General features: G+C 37.9%; 1 protein-coding gene across 3 annotated transcripts in view; it reads right to left on the bottom strand.

The window, feature by feature from the left end:
• Positions 1 to 391: 391 nt before the first annotated feature.
• BCL11B (BCL11 transcription factor B) overlaps positions 392 to 19,875 on the bottom strand; it is a 69,522-nt gene continuing 50,038 nt past the window's right edge. For 2 of the 3 annotated variants that reach the window (XM_072116057.1, XM_072116059.1), the window contains exon 3: positions 392 to 6,611. In XM_072116057.1, coding sequence (XP_071972158.1) covers positions 4,612 to 6,611 — 2,000 coding nt within the window. In that variant the 3' untranslated portion in view covers positions 392 to 4,611. The remainder of the gene's footprint in view (positions 6,612 to 19,875) is intronic. The other variant, XM_072116058.1, reaches the window with a different exon arrangement.

Here is a 19,875-nt window from a genome sequence, read left to right as displayed (position 1 = left end):
CTCTTTGATCTCCGCCAGGTGGGACCAGTTTAAACCAAGTCTGACCTGATGGAGATATTTACTATAATCTCTGCCAGTTTTTTGGTGAAGATTATAGTAAATACACCCACTGGGTGTCCTGCTCTCCACCCCGCCGCATGTGGCACGCCTGGTGGAAAAGCCTCCAAACTGACAGTTAAGACATAAAAAAAATCTTCCACAATCTGTTGAAAAAAAAGGCTTCAAGAATTGTTGCATAAACTATTAGTGCATTTTGTGTAGTTGTGTGAATAAGGCCCAGGGCTGAAAACACATATGCAACTTTTGTGGCAGTGAGGAAGAACCAATAACAAACAGAATGTACATGTTTTTAGATTCCTAGGTAAATAAAACAGAAGATGAAGAAGCATCATTTCATCAAGTTTAATGTCCAATTTATTTTTCTTTTTTATAACTTGAAAACTGGAACAAGCTTTGTTTCAAACGAGCGTACAAATGAAATGGCTGACACATGCTGAACTCAACAATGAGACAGTACGGTTAAAGAAAGACCATATTCTTGTACAGATAGATAAAGAAACAATAAATATTTCACCTAGCCATGTTGAAAAGACCTCTAGCCGTCCCAACATTTTTATCCATAATAAAAAAAAAAGTGCTCGTTTTTCAAACAGAGCGCAAATACCAAGCAATAATAAATAGTTTCAAACTTGTAGTAAAAGACAAAAACCTCCAAAACAACAAAAGCTCATACAATAATAGAAAAAGGTAATAAAAATATTTTGCCTTGCCGTACAAATGCAAACAACTTAACCAACATTTAATTTTGCTTTGCAGTTCTGAAATTACAAAGAGCACCATTATGATGAGGCTGCCTGCAATACACAAAATGGCGGACTGTCTTTTACCATGGGCTGTGATGAAATGCTATTGACCACTAAAAGGGACATCAGAGAAACCTATGTGAGAAGTAATTGGCTAATTGTGCTTGAAAATGTGGGAGAATAGCTATTTTATCCCCAAAAAATTCACCTTTGTGCTTGTTGGTTTGACCCATTAATAGAAATGTGGCACATACAATGTTGGTAAAAAAAGGAAGGATTCCACATTTGCTGGTGACCTTTTATCCATAAATTTAACTGGAGATCCAACTTTTTGTTTGGGGCATTCAAAATCACTTAATTTGACCAGAAGACCAATGTTGATTTTCCAAAAAACAACGAGCCACTAATTTTAGTGTTCCCAGTATTGGGGCATTATGGTGAAAAAAAATCAGAATTTCATCTCAGCCCATCAAACATTCAGGATATTTTTTTATGGAATGTACAAAAAGGATTGAAAAGCAAAGCAGATGCTAATGGACTGGCAAGACCTGGGTTCATGTTACGTCCTGTTCTGACAGGGGATGGCATGGTTGTGCCTGGACCATATAGCATATTAATACAGTAGGTTTTGTGTTCTCCTTTAACTGGTTTGAGTTTTTTTTAAGTACAACATATAGGGAGAAAGGATAGGATGTAGGATGGAGTATAACTCTCTATAAGAGGTTTTCTGGAAACTTCACAGGTTACAGTTTGTGGAATGTTCCTGTAATTTTTATACAAAAAAATTATATTACACTGGTAATCCATACCAATCATTCAATACCTGCTAAGGCCTTGATACAAGGTCCAGGCACCCTATAGATTGTTACATCCCTGTAGGAACAGTACTTATTTTGTAGGCTAATAATGAAAAAATGTACAACTAATATTTACCGGTGAACAAAATATTTTAGTTGTTTTCTTTTGTTGATTACCCCGAAAGCTGTTAAACAACTTAGTTTTTTATTTTTTTCTGTACAGTAGGACTTAAACTACAAATGCTTTATTTATTTTGTATTTTTTTTGTTTTTTTTTTCAATATTTTATCCTGCCAAATTAAAAAAATATATTATGGCAGCATGTTTATTTTATTTTTTTTTCAAATTCACTAACAAAAAGGTACATTTAATCCTTTTAAAAGGACAAGCGTACAGTTAAAAAATTACAAGCTCCGGTAAAAATACAGCAAGTGCCTACATCATGTGAACCAATCAATATCAATATCCATTCCAGAAGGTAGGGGAGGAGAAGAGGACCGGGAATAAAATTAAGCACAGTTCAGAAACGTGATTTTTTTTTTTTCTGCAAAGCAATAACAATATTAAGCACTTTTTTTCTACTTACTTTTTCTACATGGTGTAGCAATCACCTTTTAATCCCCAAATACAAGTTTCTATACAGTTTGAAATAAAAAAAAATAACACCCAAGGCAGGAAAATAAGTACTAAAACTCAGACTTTACAATTACAGTGACAAGAACAATGTTATAGACCCACCATTTAAGTTTTTTTACTGCAACATTTTTTTCAAGGAAAATTTTTTTTCTGGTTTTGTTAAATGCCCAGGCATTCTCCATTATTACAAATACTGGTCCACTTTTACAGTAATCAAGAAATTTTAATATATATAATATATACTAAAACCCCGTCACCAAAAAAAAAAAAAAAAATCAAAAATAAACAATATACACATGGCCATTATGGCAATTTTTTAAAACCTATTAAGCAAACCTTGAAAAGAAATGATCGTCCAAACACACATACACACAATTATTTTTTTCTTTTACCCTTGTACGTATTGAATACTGTAAACGTATTTTAAGACAGAGTGCACTAAATTTAACGTAAAAAAAAATAGCAGTTGTTCCTGAATTGTTTTTTCCCCCATTCAACGATAACCGGCAAGTTGTGTCATTTCATTTTCAATTCAGCAGTAAATAATTTTCATTCCGTTTTTTCCTAAGCAGCGTTGTCCTGAAAAGAAACATAGCTGATAATAAATCAGCCAGAGAAGGTTCAAACTTGTGCTGAGTAAACATCTTCGTTAGATTGGGTCTTATGGCATTATCGAGTCCACACTATCGTCAACCAGATTTTTTTGTTTAATAAGTAAATGTGGCTTTTGATTTTTTTTGTTTTTTTTTTTAAAAGAAATGTACTTTTCTTGTATTACTATGTTAAAAGTCCTTTTTTGTTTCACAAAAAAATGTTTTGCATTTTGTCTCAAGAGACTCACATAGGAAGATCAGTTTTCAAGGCACTCACAAAAAATTCGAATGGCAGTAGACAAACCGTCCAATAAATTATATATATATTCTTTTTATAGTGCCAGCATTGTGAATGCCATGCTTAGCAACACTGGCACTTAATCTCAGGTGTTCCCTTATAGAGTTCAACCCGCCATCGGGTTGCGTAGGAGAATAGGCTGTAATTTCTTGTTCAGAAGCCATGGAAAACTCAAGTTTTTGTTTTTTTTTGTTTTTTTTTAAAGTGCGGTCAACAAAATTAAAATGGGTAACCTTTTGATCTCTGCTGTCCTCCTGATGCACGCAAAAGAAAAAAAGAAAACAAAAATGGAAAAAGGATCTTAAAAGCAGGTGTCATTATCGGAACTTTCAATTATTTAGAATAAATAACATGTTCAAATTCATAGTCCACAATATTACATTGACATAACGGTAATCAACTGCAATGATGACCCTTCAGCCTTTCAGCACTGAGTAAACTGCAAAACACTGCAGGTGGGTTCAGAGTTTCAAGAATAGCAGTGCATCTCTCTCTCTCTGCCATTTGCTTGCCAGAGTGACTTGCAATGCAAAGCCCATGGAGCTAGGGTTGCAAACCACTTAAGCAGCAAAAAATAATTTGTACACGAAGCAGATTGTTTCCAAACTGGGACACTTCTGCAAGATATGCCTCTGACAACTTTCCCATTTAAGTGGAAAGTTGAGACTATTTTTGAAAAATTTCCCTTTTTGTTTTTTGAGGTGTACCTCCCAAGATTCTTAAGTACAGACTCTTGAGTTTTAGGTTGCATTTTAACTGTTGCTTATGAGATCCTACCATGCAATTAAAATTAAGTGCTAAAAATATTAAAGATTGTAATCCGCTCTGTAAATAATCCTGACCTCATATTTTAAGAATGGCCATATAACATAAAATCGGTAACAAATGAAATCAAATAGCTGATGGCTTCTTTGCAAGAAATTACAAAAATTTTAGCTTAAATTCCAGAAATGTAGCAGCCCAAAAATGATAATTTAAAATACAATTCTCCACTACTTAGACAATGGGGAGGGGAGGGGGCTACTACTGGGAAAGATGGAATTAAACCCATTTTGTCCTGAAGGGGGCTGAAAAATCATTGTTGTCTATAGCAAGTTATCAGTCCCCGCAGTACAAGAGGGTTTTCTGGGGGGGGGGGTTGTTTTTTTAACAAGGATGCGCAATAACAAAAAACAATATAAAAATATAGAAAAGAAATTTTAAAAAACAGCAAAAAAAAAAGTACCTGCACATGCCAAAATGACAAAATAAACCCAAATAAATACAGAAATTATTGCACAGTTAAAAGGCTCCACAATTGTTACTGCCTTATTCAACCCTCAGGTTTAAAAGAACTGCAGACACAGGATATATTTTAAGTGCCACTTTGCGACACCTAACATGTTTACGCTAAGTTATGTTTAAGGAGGCAAGTAAGGTCAGCTTTCTCAGTTGGCAATAGTTAAATCTGTACAAATTAAATCGAATTAACCCATATAGGGGCCTTAGCTTCTTTCTGCCTGCTCAATTTTCACGTCATTTGTCAGCAAGTGTTCTCCGTGCCACTTTTTCATGTGTTTTTCCAGGGTGCTGTAAACGCTGAAGGGCATCTGGCAAATGTCACAGCGGTACACCTCCTTACCTATCTGGCCATGTGTTTTCATGTGGCGCGTCAGCTTGCTGCTCTGTGCACATGCATAGTTGCAGAGCTCACATTTGTAAGGCCGTTCCCCAGTGTGGCTCCGACGATGGACTGTGAGGTTGCTGCAGTTCTTAAATACTTTGCCACAGAACTCGCACGTATCACTCCTTCTCCCTTCCTTTGAGCTAGGTCGCCCAGGGCCTGGTCCACTGATGTGAGGAGTACTGCCACCACTTGCTGTCCCACTCCGCCCTGAGAGACCCCCGTCCAGCATATCACCTGGTGGAGTGGAGAAACGCAGGCTTCCGTTTTCTGAAGAGTGTTCAGAAGACGTTGCAAAAGGGGATTGTCGAGAGTCCGTGAATCCAAGAAATGGATCCTTCATGAAGTGCCGTGATGCTGCATATCCAACCAGCCACTGAGAGTAAACGTTTTCTGAAGGGATTATTGTTGCTGGTGGTAAGTCTAAGTCTTTCTCAATTTTTATCCTTTTAGATGAATTATTTAGACCACTGCCAGAGATGGGCATTGGTTTTCGAGGGAGCAGGCCTGGAAAGGGTTCACCTGAGCCAAAATTTCTACCATTGACTGTCCCTTCCTCATTTCTAATTATTTCTCGCTCTACACCATCGTCTTCGCCTGGAATTCTCCGACATAAATCTCGTGGATCAGAAGAGCGTTTCATGAAATGACTTCTTTTTTGCTTGTCATTGAGCATGTCATTATATTGCTGCATGCTTCCCAAGTTTATGTTATCCATTACTTTACCAAGGACAAGGGACTTCTCATCATGGATTGCCTTTCCACCATTTTCACGGTTACGACTCATTTCTGAGTCCATGCTGAAACTTGATTCTGGTCTGCTTTCATTCTCCAGTTCCTCCTCTTCTTCTTCTTCCTCCTCCTCTTCTTCTTCATTGTCATGGCCTAAGGAAGGATCGCTTTCATTTCTAAAATCTGTCTCATTGGATTTTACACCTTCTCCCGTTAACTCGCTAGTGCCTGGTTCTGGTGAACTTGTAGCTGATAGTCCATCGTCAGACCTACCAGTCATTGAGCCAGCTTTGTGCATATGCGTTTTCATGTGGCGTTTTAATTTGCTTGCCTGTGAGCAAGCATGATCGCACAATTGACATTTATAAGGTTTTTCCCCTGTGTGACTACGGCGGTGAACTATAAGATTGCTCTGGAACTTGAAAGTCTTTCCACAGAACTCGCAGGATTTACTCTTGGCTTGGGTTTGTGGTGGGGTTGTACTGCTTGGGGGCATAGGTGGCAATGGTGGTGTACTCATAAAAGGAGATTTGGGGCTTGGCTGGAAGGGATTTAGCAGGCGATGCATAGGATTGCCACGATTCGGAGACACCGGAGGAGGAGTGGAGTTATTTCCTGCCAGTTCTCGTAGCCTTCGAGAAAAATCCATTGCTGGAGATTCAATTGCCATTGGATTTATACGCATAACTCTGTCAAAGGCACTGGGATGCTGGGCAACTAACCCCATTTCTTCGGCACTAAGGCGGTGCGGGTCCAGATGATGGCGAGGAGGTGGGCTGAAGAGTGGTGGTGTGTTTGGGAGTCGAGCTTCAGCAAAGCCTGGATGATCACGCAGGATGGGTGCAGTCATTCGCAAAAGATTGAAAGGATTACTGTCTCCAAGAAAGTTCATCAAGGGGGATGGTGCAACAGTCTCCGGTCCCAGAGGTGGAGGAATAGTGATTCGGGGAGTAAGGGAACTGCTAGTTGGGCTGGTCTCAAGGTAGATGCGAAATCCATGTGTGTTTTGAGCATGCTGAAGCAGAAACCAGGCGCTGTTGAAAGGCTGCTTACATGTTGTGCAAATATAGCTTGAAGGCTCATCTTTACCTAGAAAGAAAAAAACAAGAAAAAACATTCAAATATGATTCTTTGAAAAGATTTTTAAATTAAATGATTAAATATATTATATAATAAAAAAATTAAGCAATTTCTTGATCTTCGTTTACAAATAGAGTTGGAATAAATGTCTATACTTATTATTGCTTCGGTAAACTGTAAACTGTAATAAACTGTAGCTCAATGTACAACATAGTAATGGAAATTTATTTATAAATTTGTATTGGACTCTCATCAAATTGATAAAATAATGAACGTGAGTGAAGTAAAACTTATTTCATCAATAAGTTCTCCAAAATACTTTACTGAAACAAGTTGGTATTGATTTTTTTAATACACTACAATTGGCTAGTTAATAAGGTCTACACTTATTGCTTGATTTAGGTGAGATTACTGTAGCTTTTTCTTTTTCTCATTTTTTTGCTACGTTACAAGTAAATCTCTAAATAAATTTAGAAGATAAAAAAATAAGGATGCAAAGCACAATGGTGGGAAGATGGATCAGCATGTGTTGGTATTGTATGAAGACTCACCTATAGCTTTAGGCACATTCAGCCTAACATTTTGGTTTGGTTTATTTTTGAACCACTTTATTAATGCTATGATCTTTAGGTTCCTGGAATGCTTCTTAAGTTGCTTTGCCAACTTAGGCAAAGGTGGGGTTATCTTTCTATGCATCTACTGAGATCTGAAAGACCATTCTCAGTTAAGGAACCAATGACGCTACAAAGCCCGTACATACGTCCCCCATGGGCTGGCAATGGGCGCACATAGCGATACAGTGCCGCACATGTGGGGCACCATACTGCTCCATACACGAGGAAAAGATAGAACATGTGCTATCTTTCCCGGTGTTATGGTGCATGGCTATGGAAAGGGGAGGAGTCACCACTCCTCCTCTTCATCACGGCATACGTATGCCCGCTCGGCTATGACCAAGCGGGCATACGTTCGTGTGAATGCAGCCTAAGTACTAGTAGATAGCAGTCAGCAAAATGGCAACTTCAGTTATTTACCAACTACAGGCCATTCCTAATTTTTAATCCTGCATGATCTTGTTGAATGCCGCAGGACTTGTAAGAACACTGTGAAATATGTCTTTATGTAGAGTGACAGGAAAAGCTGGATTTTTGAACCCCCAGTTACATCTTCTGTGAACATTTGCCTTTAAGTTTTTATTAGGCTTTCTGGTGAGGTCACTGTGAAGAAAGTCTGCATTTTTATACAGCACATTGAATGTGCAGGAGACAGTAGAACTTGTATATACTTGAAAAGTTCTATTCAGGTAAACCTGGATTACTGAGGCTATTTAATTCAAGTGAACTGGTCGTTTTAAATGGAAGGCTTGCACACAATCACTTGCTGGGACTTGCTGACAAGAATTTGACCTCTTTTACCTGATGTCTCCTGATCATATAACTCATAAGGCATGCAAGTACTACAAGGTCAAACTTTACAGAAAAATGAATAACAAGTTGAAAAAAAATCATTTTTCTTTCATTCATATAATAATGAATCAAATGTAGCTCAGACTTAGCAATAAACTTTCCCAATCTTAACTAGACTGGAAAGATATTTATGTCTGGAGCCAGTTACCAAGCATAGAGAAGATGGTAGTGCACAAGTATCTGTTCCAGAGGTCCTACATTAAGGTGTCCAGGAATCAGGACAGGGTGCACATTTCTAATACAACTGCCCCTGATTCTGCCTCACTTGTTCAATAAGTTTACTTAGAATCAGTAGTGGAGCACATAATAGACATCCTAATTGGTTCTTAGTGGTAAAAGAGTATTTTTTTCTCACACCTGTCCTAAAATATGCAATTTCTAGTAACATGTCCAGCTCCCGAAGTGATCTTGAAGACTAGATTTAAAATTGGGGTTTTCTTATTTCTACACTCATGTCCATATAATGAAGCAGTGGCAATGCTCATATCATTAAGACAATAAAATGCTATCTAGCAGCAGGATAACATAACTACAATGTAAAGAAGACACAAAAAGAACACAAGCTAATGGGTCCAAATATCAAAATTATACACCAAAGGTAAACAAAAAGGACAATTTAGCTATGTATCTTAGGATATCAACTCTTTGTACAACTAAGGTAACCCTAAAACCACTTTTGGAAAATGTACACATTTTTGGCCACTTTGTTGGGGCGAGTCATTAAATACTACTATGCAAGCAAAATAGATGATGTGGTTAAAATATAGGTTATGGTTTTCTAAACAGTTTGAGGATGTGCTCAGTGAGTGGCCACCTGTAAGAGAACACGCACGCCATTGTTAACACATCACTTGCTAGAAAACACCAAGCGCTTGTATTCAAGTATTGGTGGAATGATCTAACTGGTCTCTTGGTTTCACACAATTAAGAGAAAAATCTATGAGAAACTGTGACTGAATCTCTATGCAGTTGTAAATTATAGCGCGTAGACAATTCTGAAGCTATTTAAGGCAAGTCTGTGGGTTTTCCGCCACTGGTTTGGTTGTTTTTTTTATGCTTATGAAAAACGTCTGTGACGATAAACTTCTCATGGTCTTCTCATCACAACTAGGCCCTACAACTATTGGCTAAAACAAAAAACTTTCAACTCTATATCCATAAGGAGATCACTTATGTCTGGGGATTTAACTATGAGGTCTTCAAAGGATACGAAAGGTACTAAAATTTACTTGAAATTTGGATGTGGATGGCAGGAACATTGGATTACAGTAAAAATGATGGAGCATCCCAACTCTATTATGGTTTGTGGTTCTCCTAATAGAGGCTTGAAGATGCAAAAAAAAGTGGTTTCGATAATGATATATGTATTAAAAAAACATGTATGTGTTTGAGTGGAGGGAGGGTGACAGCTGCAAAGAGGTTGCTAAATCTCGCTGTCTTTAAAACAAAGATTGTGTGAGTCTCCATCCTTTCTATGGCTGAGCCCTGTCGCCTTCTGAATAGATGTATCTATGCACGGATCTTTTGTCTCTTTTCTCTGAGCACATGCAGAACAGGTCTACAGCCTTGATGTGTATGGTTTGTGTTGTTAAAGGACATCAGGTAAAATGAAGTAAGATGCCGCAGGTTCAATAAAAGTAATTTCAAGGCTAATAACAGGGGGAGCATTCTGTGGCAGATATGCAACATTTTCTTTCTCACACAATAAGCAAATAGAACCTTGGCAGGGTATAGGAAACCAAGACAAATCCTTTTGAAATCTTTATGAAAGATGGACCCTCCAACGCCGACCGTTATATGGGATATGGTTATGTTATGGGATAAAGAATATCGTACTTTATGTAATGTTTCATGTTTTTTTATTGATCTATGATCAAATATAGTAGATGGTACAAAATAAGGCCCTATGCACCGTATGGGGCCCGTGATACGGCTGCACAATTGTCTCACCGCAATGTGATTGAGCTGGGCGATCGCTCGGCTTCCTATGGAGTGGAGGGGTGAGGTGTATTCATGCCTCCTCCCTCCTGCATCCAACTGTATGCTATGCCCAGGTACAACATCATGACTCAATGCGGTCCATTAATTATTGACATTCTGACAGAAAACTGTCAGGTTTTTTTGTCCCTTGAGGCACCTGTTGTGCCTTATTTCTGGAGTGTCAATGCCACAATATGTCGGCTCTTCCAATTCTCACAAATTTTTTCTTTTTTGGGCACACAATTTTGGAAATCCGACACTTTGCCTGCGTTTCTAGTTTTCCAACAAGTTTTTTTGTGCAAGTTTTTAAAAAAGATGGTCTATTGAGTTCTATTTCGCCTTCATGAATTTGGAGACAGTTCCAAACCTTTTTTTAGTTGGCACCAATTCATTAACCCCTTGTGCCGCAATCTAACATTCCAGTGTTAATTATAGCATGAATTATGCAGCAAAAACATGGATTCTGCACCAAAATCAGTAAATGCCCCACATAGTATACACAGTATTTATACAGCCAAGGAATATACCAGCTTTCCTATGCATCTAAATTAGTTGCAATGTTCAGACTGTTAAAACTCCATAATACATTATAAATATCTACTCGGTGGACATTGTCAGGACTGTAACTGAGCTTCTTAAGCCCAGGACATAGGTTGTAAATCTTCTTTAAATGCAATGTACACTTAGATGTAGAGATAATTGACATGAGGCTGTATTATATAGGTTATCTAATACAAAGGGGACTCATTAGCGACACAGTACAAACAAGAAGTAATATACATATATTGTTTCGGAGTGGCATTATAGAAAAGTGATCGGCTCTACAGGGATTTATATAACACTGAGAAACGGCAGACATATACTTGTAAATTTGCCTCACTTGTCTCTGAAGTTAAAGGTTATTCCCTTGATCTGAATCTATAATAAAACATAATAGGCCGAGGTCGTCGGAGAAAGTTTGAATATTTAAATTGCGTATAATAACAGAAAATTGCAGGGTAAAAACTGGACCCGCTAATTGCTGGTGGCAACGCAGACATGCCCCTGTCATGTCGCAGTAAAACTCTATGTAGTGCGGCTATAGCTTTCCTGCTGTCCCAATGCTTTTCTTCTGAGTGCACCTGCACCTATTATACCTACACAGCATGGCTAGTCATCCACTACTAGATCCAGACCAGCCTGCACAGAACATTCCCATCATATATGCCTCCTCTTTGCAGATATAACAAGGTTTTGTAATACAGCTATATAAAAACTATAATTCCTATGCGGCACTGTCAGTCTAAGCCATGCTGGATGTTAGACGTGCACCAAAATGTATGCACAATCATGAAATAATAAATCAAATTATTTAATATAAATATTTAGTAATCAAATGGAATTTTTGTGGAATATGGGCCTAATAATAAAACATAAAAGTTTAATCATAATATAATACAATATAGAAGTTGGTTGTACCTTTACCTAGTCCCTTTTCTGTAATTATTACCAAACTATAAGTTGCAGCCTGTATAGTTAGTCTTACTGATGTGTAAAGAAGAATAGTATTACTAAACAACCGAAATCTGTTCGGTTCCATAAAATGAAATGGTACTTAAACCTAGTTCTTCAGTGGATTTGGTACTACAACTCCCAGTATGTGCTATCATATGCGCATTGAGACTGATGCATAAAAAAAGAGGCTTTTCAATTAACATGTCATGTACAAAAAAAAACCTCCCAACTAAAAATTTTAAAACAAAGATTGGTGACTAATCCCTTACCACAGCTCCTGGCATGGACTGAGAATCTGAGGGGAGAGTCATGTATGGACAATAAAAAAAAAATCCCATGACCAAAGGAAAAAAATTTTAAAAAATGCAAAAACCTAGGAAGGTGGCAAGGTAGTTTTCACCTTGTCTGAATTACGACAGTCTGTTCAGGTTAACCAACCACAGCATAAGCATAACTCCTGTAGACTTGTCACCGAGCACAAAAGTCATCAGCGACTGAATGTTCTTTCCTGCACCGCAATTAAGACGAATCAATACGACGTGCCACAAATGGTATTTTATTCTCAATAAGAACTCGGGCTGAGTTTATTCAGAATATTTTAGAGCTTCCCTGGGGGATTTTGGTCCAACGCAGATGGCAAATAAAGTACTCTGCCTAAGGCTAGAGCACATTATGCTAATTCTAATGTCAGATGTACTTTAATATACAGCTCTATTTAATCACCCCATTATTTCACATTTCCATATGAAAAACCTGCGGCACTTCTGCAGAGCTTTCAGTGGCTGACAATGCCAACTTCCCTCATCTGACTGACTGAGAAATAGAAAGGAGCGCTGGTCAATCTCGCCAGGCTGAATGTTATTGCCGTTTTCACCCTTGCTTGAATTTAAAGCTGGCTGGCTGATGGAATGAATAAAGATCCTACAGGAATTCCGGCATGCCTCTCTCCTCTACAAGTCCCTGCGTGCAAAGCGACTCCTGCAGGGACCAACTGAATCACTACAGTGACTTGGAAAGGATTCATCTCCAGTTAGCCCACATGGGCTCACTTAACTACACATACATCTATCAATGGTAGAGTATCACCATTGATTTGCTTGGCAATTTCTACATGAACCATGTGAAAAGATCCAGATTACGTTAACATGCAGGCGTTGTAGAGCTAAATGTCTCACCTAAGTTTTTTTTGGGTGCTTAGCTTGTGTGAATGGGAGTAGTAAGTTTACCCATAGCCCTATGTAAATGAACTAATAAAGTTGTGAAAATTGATGATTTTGTAGATGTAGTGCTACATCTCATAAACATCCAGCGTTTCTGTCGTATTGTTACTTATTAAGCACATTAGATATGAACTTTTAAATAAATGAAAGATGCTTCATAGGAGAACTGGTTTCACAAATTATGAATCTTTTCACTGGACATGCAATAAAAGTACGGTAGATCAGATAGGGAAGGGGATGAATAGTAATATGCAATGCAATGTAATGTAAAGAAAAGGAAATGAAATATATATGTGTATATATATATATATATATATATATATATATATATGGATGTATGTGTGTGTGCGTATGCAAAAGATATATGCTTATAAGCATATATGTACAGAAAGTATATGTACATTGCCTGTATGTATACTTTTTATACAAAGACAAAACCATCATACATATATGTATAGCTTGATCAAGAGAGAAAGATACAATTAATATATATCTGATAGATTGTAACAATAATTTTCTATACATAAATGTTTATAAATGTATGGTTTCCACCTTTCATCTTTATCAATGAGATGTAGCGCAATGTACTTAGAGTATAGAGTTCTCTCTTTTACTTGTATTGTGAAGCACATTGGAAAAAGCATCCAGGCACAAAAAAAAACAGAGAGAATGCTTTCCTTCTTTGGATCCAAATTCATTACATAAGAGACAGAATAAAGGAATGCAAAGAATCCAAACTCCTAGGAGAGCGCGTTGCCTAAAAGCTATTTTTAAAACAATCAGTGCTGCAATAGAAACACTGGAATGAGAGTCAATTTTTCCTCTATTTGCAGAAGTGCGCCGGTTTTCACTGGAAAGCCGCCTGTGTTTTGTTTGGCTCTCGTTCATACACTGCCTTGGCAGGCTTTCCTTGGATAACACACGGTGAATATCTCTCTTGCAATACAGTAGCACTCTCATTTCAACCGTCCCAGCCACGCGTTCTCTAATAACACAGCGAGAGCGGCAAAATCCTCCTGACTGCAGCTCGCCGGAGAGGAAAGAAACACATAGATCCTTCGGAAAGTCAATGGCTGCAAAGCTACCAGGAAGAAGCAGAATCTATACCATTGTTCCCTTATAATGTAACAGTGCATTTCTTGGCAAACGTTCCTGCCTCAATTTTTTTTTTATTTGCTGGGGGTTTTCCGCCACAGTTATGAAGCGAATCGTGTGCCTTCTGGCCAAAACATAAAATATTCTGACAATCCTGTGAATCTCTGGATTTCTGCAGTTCATAGAAGATCACAGCTGGTGGTTTGTACAATCTGTGCCATACAATATTTATATGGATTTATCTTCTAGATAGACGATGCCCTGAAAACTTTCCTATTTTTTTTTTAAATGGCTTATATAGGTTGAACAAAAGAAACCATCAAACTAAGAATTTTCCCACCATTTCATCATTAACGTCACACCAAGTCTTAAAACTTAGTTCAGTAATCTTAAACTTGTTTTTATTAGTATACAAGAGTGCCAAAACACGGAAAATATTGATGGAAACGATATCTTATCCTGTTAAATCTTGTGTTTTAGGTTTTAACCCTAAGCGGGCATTCTTACCGCCTGATAGAGAGATGTCTGACTGACCAGTGTTGACTGCTTCTTAAAGAGTCCTCCACATTTTAGAGATTGGTCCTCATGCAGAAAAACTGAATTATAGGGTTTTAGTCTACAGTATATTCTGATGCAAAATTGGGTCTTTTGTAAAGTGAACTTGTAGAAGGCTCTGGACATCACTAAGGCTTTTATTACAAATGGAAGCCATAGTCTTAGTTTGCTTTTTGGCCACACATAGCCTGAAGCCCTGGGGGTCTAAAGTTTGAGTCATATCATTATATCATGTGCTTGGAGTTTGTCCACAAATGTTCATGTTGGGCTTTAAGTTGATGCCTTCCAATGTAATTGTGTCTAGGGAAAGCAGTAAGGGTAGGAAAACTAGATTTCTATTTAGTGTACAATTCTTTGTGATATGTTGCTGCTATGGGATAGTTGCATACACTTACGTGGCATGGTTATTATATACATCAGTGAACATCCCAGACCCTCCATAGTAAAATATGTAAAAAAAAGAGATATTGTGTTTGAAGCTGTTTCTTTTTTTATGCTTATATCTAAGATAGGCCTTGATGTACTTCCTAGCATCGCATTGATCACAGGACGTCTTTTACGAAAGCCGTTTGAGTTTTATGTGTGGAGCAGGGAAGGTCAGAGCCATAAAGCCGCTATTTACTGTAAGTCTTCCAATGCAGTTCACCTGGGTTATTGCTATGTTTTTTATACAAATGAAGAAGATGACAGAAGAAATAAATCCATCATTTACTGTCCTTTTCAAGTCGACATACAAACCTCAAATACAGGCCTGTAAGCCACATTGCTTGACAATGCAAATGCTATGGTAAATATCTCCGTTTTATGTTTATTTAATGACTGGATAAGCTTTTTTTTTTTCTTTCGCTGCTCGACGTAATCCTACCGTTTCATCTTTCACTGTAGAAAGTGTGTGGGCACCATGAGGAAGCCCTATTTTAGCTAGATAAATATCGAAGAAAAAAAACCCTAGGAAAACAATTAAAACTGGAAGGTAATAAATGATGAAGAGGCTTATAAGCAGAGTCCTGGCCCGGTTCCCAGTATTCATTCATCCATGACAAAATCCCACAGCTCGGAGTCTTTTAGAGGGCAGCTGGGCAGTAAGGATGTCCACAGCAATATAAATGGGAATTAGATATGATCGAATGTGCTCGGCGTAATTCTCCACAGAACATGCAATTTTTTCCCCCTTTTTATAAAATACATGACAAATGATCCTGTTTCTAAGCAACGGAGCAGATGAGGGGATTTAAAGTTCCAGCACAAGGCGATGTCTCTACCTCTAGATCATTCAGGGACAATGCAAAGGACCAGGGTTCCGGGTTGTGCTCATTAATAAAATTAACAGGACGTCTGTGCACGGAGGGAGGACAATTTTGTCACTGACAGCTTACAGACCTTGCTCAGTAGTCGTTGTCATGTATTTTTTTTGCATTTCACTCACGACTTGTCTCTGTCTAGTGTTTATTTCATATGCAAGCATCTTATTTTACAATTTGACACATTTGTCTAATTTACCTATCCATTAATCTTTCTTGGCAAATTGGTTTAGAGAGTATCTATCTATGTATCTTTTTATCTATTTATCAAATCATCTACCTCTTTTGCCATAATCAATGTCTAATTACCTATCTTGTATTTCTTACAATTCATATAAATTTAAAAAAAACTGAATATTTCCAAGCAAAGAAAGGATGGAACCTTACTTGACTTTGGTCGTGGTCACTTGGATCAAATAAGATGCATGGAGCAAAGTCATATCTACATACATCTATTTACTCAATACATGTTCTTATCTGTACCGTATATACCCGAGTATAAGCCGACCCAAGTATAAGCCGAGGACCCTAATTTTACCACAAAAACCTGGGAAAACATATTGACTCAAGTATAAGCCGAGGGTGGGAAATGCATTGGTCACAGCCTCCCTATTATATAGCCTGCCGGACCCTGCCCCATAGTATATAGCCAGCACCTGCCCCCCAGTATATAGCGTGCCAGCCCATATCCTCCAGTATATAGCCAGCCCTCAGCCCCAGTAGTGGGGGAAGCCGGAAAGGTGAGTTTTGATTAATTTTTTTTACTCGAGTATAAGCCAAAAATGTGCTGAAAAACTAGGCTGATACTCGAGTATATCTGTCTATCTGTACATGAAGAAAAAAAAGAAACTTTTTTACTTACCTAGATGTTAGTCCATTGAGGCACACCAAACTCATATGCGAAGGATAATACCCCAGCTTCATTGCGCATGCCCCATACCTACACTACTGCGCTGTGAAGCTGGGGTGTACTTACAGTGGCTTCACTTGCTACAACAAGCAGGCGCCAAGGAGAATGAGGAAGGAGGTGAGTATAAAGTGTTTTCTTTTCTACGGCCAGGGTGTATTTGGGACACTAAACCACTGGTCCAAAAGGACCTGTGGGTGGTTTAGTAACTCAAATCACCATAACAGGCTCCCTTTAAGTACTTTATTAAACCAGAAAGCAACATTTTGACTTCATCATCAAAGCCTTTTTCAAGCCCAATATATCTACTTTTCTATCAATTTAATATCTATCAATAATGTTTTTTGTGTTTCATCTATATACTGTATCTATTACTATACTTCTATGTACAACCTCACTGCTATCATCAAAATAGCAGATCTTACAACTCCCATATACGCACACGATTCTTATCGTTTTGGAATATCCACAACCGATTTCTCTTGGTCCAAAAATAAACACAAACCAGCTGCCCGTACTCTCACCAGAGTCTTTAGGAAACTGAAGCTAAATAATAAAAATCATTCATTACAGAATTATTCACTTTTCCCTATGATTCACATCCTAGTAATTACCATGACCAGCCTAATAAAAACCGCGACAAAACGAAGGTCAACTAGCAGCGAGAAGTGTTCATTTTCAATTCAATGTATTCATCTCTGGCTCCTAATGGCCTCATTTTCTCCCATGCACTTTAATAAATACCACTGAATTACAGGTTAAATAGCTAAATTAAATTATTGCAATTACAGTGTGCAGAGCCCTGAAACTGGTTTACCTTTCCCAGTTCAATTAGAGGGGAAGTTTCAACAGCCTTCGGATCATGATTGCTGTCAATAAAACGAATGGCTCAGGCCGGGCACTATCTGCTTACACGTACTTAAAGGGGCAATGACGACGGGTCAGCTTGTTACTCCAAATGAAATCCTATCTCACTTCACTCATGCGCTGAACCTTACCAATTAAATGGAGGTCACAAAGTGACGTGGCTGTATAATTTGGGTCTGGAGGCAACTGACATCAACTAGCCCTTATTGTCGAAAGTCATTTGTTGTCATATAGGTTTAGAAGGAACGTTTGACAAGAGCAAAGTCACTAAAATGTGTTTTATTGTCATATTTAATCCTTTAATTTCTGTAGAGATGTTTTAGCCATAAACATATACAACTTAATATCAGACACATGTTAGAACGATGAGGATCTGAGAACTGTTCCCCCTATTGATTGGTAAAACAGGTCACATCCCTCAGTCACGTGACTCTTACAGTAATTCAAAGGCAGATCATTTTATACCTAAAGTGAGTGCCGGACATTACTAGCCACCAGGGGAGATTAGGTAGCCAGATTTTAGTGACATATCACTTCTACTTCTCACAAGCTCACATATGGCAGATTTGTTGCAGAAATGTCTGTATTCAAAAAAATACATTCATGTAAATGGGGTTATTTTGCAGCAAATGCATGGGTTTCTGTAAGTTTCATTGCGATAAATGGCCCATTGTGCCATAGTAAATGTGATACAGTATGATTGATAGACTTAGATACACTATGAAGCAAAGGGTGCCTCACATGGTAGAACACACAGTAGGGGCAATGGAAATATATTTTCTATGTGTATACATGTCACAACCCATCAAGTTACTCCTTCGTCCTCCAATGTGAATGCTGAATGATCACTAGAATCTGATAGGTTGGTAAAAGCAAGTATAATCAGATGCCTTTTTTGAATTTTCTAACCAGAACGGAAAATTGAAAGTTAGATTATGATAGGATGTTATTGGCAACACCATCAAATGAGGCCTAACTATATTTTCACGTTTACTGCTGGAGATCCCATTCAGAGATTACTGTGCTTCTTTCCAGGACTTGAATATAATGCTGTTTATTGCGGTCTGAAAGGGCACAAAGTACAATACAGGCCTTTTACTGAGAAATTCACCTGAGTAGATACATGAAAGTAACCTCAACAGACGTCACTCCAAGGAAACAACACACCCATGAAGAGAAAACCATATTATATTGCACAAGAAAGGACACTAAAATAAAATGGCTCCTGGTTTCCTGCCTGTGACTCTGGTTTAGTGACTACGGCTTTAAAATCATGTATAATGCATAGGTTTAATTTATTCATGAAGCTATTCCGATATACCACAACTACTATATAGCCCCCTTATTACAAACGTCTAATAAACCACCTTTCTTCCTATTTCTGAGGTAACAATTTTAAATAGTGAAGGAAAAGTGTCCAACTACTGTCCACTGAAATAGCGGATGGATGGTGCATGATGGCCATAGACATTCAATCTCCGTTGCAAACTTCAAGTGACATTCTACAGTGGTTGCGACTAAAGTATCCCCTGTGCCAGAAGTTTGGTGTCTATGGTTGGTTATAAAGCCTGATGAATTTATGTTACAGACCAACACAAAAAAGGGCATACCAATAAATAGACTTTCTGAGGCAATAACACACCAAATAAGCTTAGATAAACTATTATCAGGAAACATTTTCATATATTACAATGTCTGATTGATACTATGGCTGCATAAAAAATGGCCACCACACCACAGACATATCATGTCCCTTTAAATTGCACGCCACTGTAGTTTTTGTAAGCCTTTGCAAACAGTGACACTGCACGTAATATCGCTTCCTCGCTGCATAAAATAATGTTACGCTGTATAAATAAAAATGTTGTGTCGAGACAATAAATGTCAGAACATTCACAGGAAACAATCGAGACTGAAGAAGAAAATATCTGCTCCTGACAGAACTCTAGAGCGACAGAACGCAGCGGCCACAGGCCGATAAATGATCATTTGTAAACCTCAATAAACTGCTGAGGATAGGGGAATCTGTGCTTAATCTCTGAATGCAACACAGAAAATATGATATAAGAGTCCACTTCAAATGTCAGCGGCAACCCAATTTCATCATATTACCAGCATACATTTGTGCATTTGCAGAGCCATTTACCCTGAAAGTCGGAGAGTTTTGCTAATCAAAATGTAATTAGTCCAAATGGCCTAGGCAAAGGGCTATTAGCATAAGAACAAAACAATATGAGGGGAATTTCCATAAACCACTGAGCAAATGTAAGTTCTTTCCAATGTGTCTTAGAGGGACTGTCCGGGGCTGAAAAAATAGAAGTGGCTAATAGAGAAAGAGACACCGTTTTACTAGGAACAAAAACAACATGCCTCCAAAACACAAGCATA

Source organism: Engystomops pustulosus, chromosome 7, assembly GCF_040894005.1.
Source record: "Engystomops pustulosus chromosome 7, aEngPut4.maternal, whole genome shotgun sequence".
In the NCBI taxonomy this organism is placed as follows: Eukaryota; Metazoa; Chordata; class Amphibia; order Anura; family Leptodactylidae; genus Engystomops; species Engystomops pustulosus.
The sequence above is the reverse complement of the archived record's forward strand: the minus strand, read 5'-3'. Positions and strand labels throughout refer to the sequence as shown.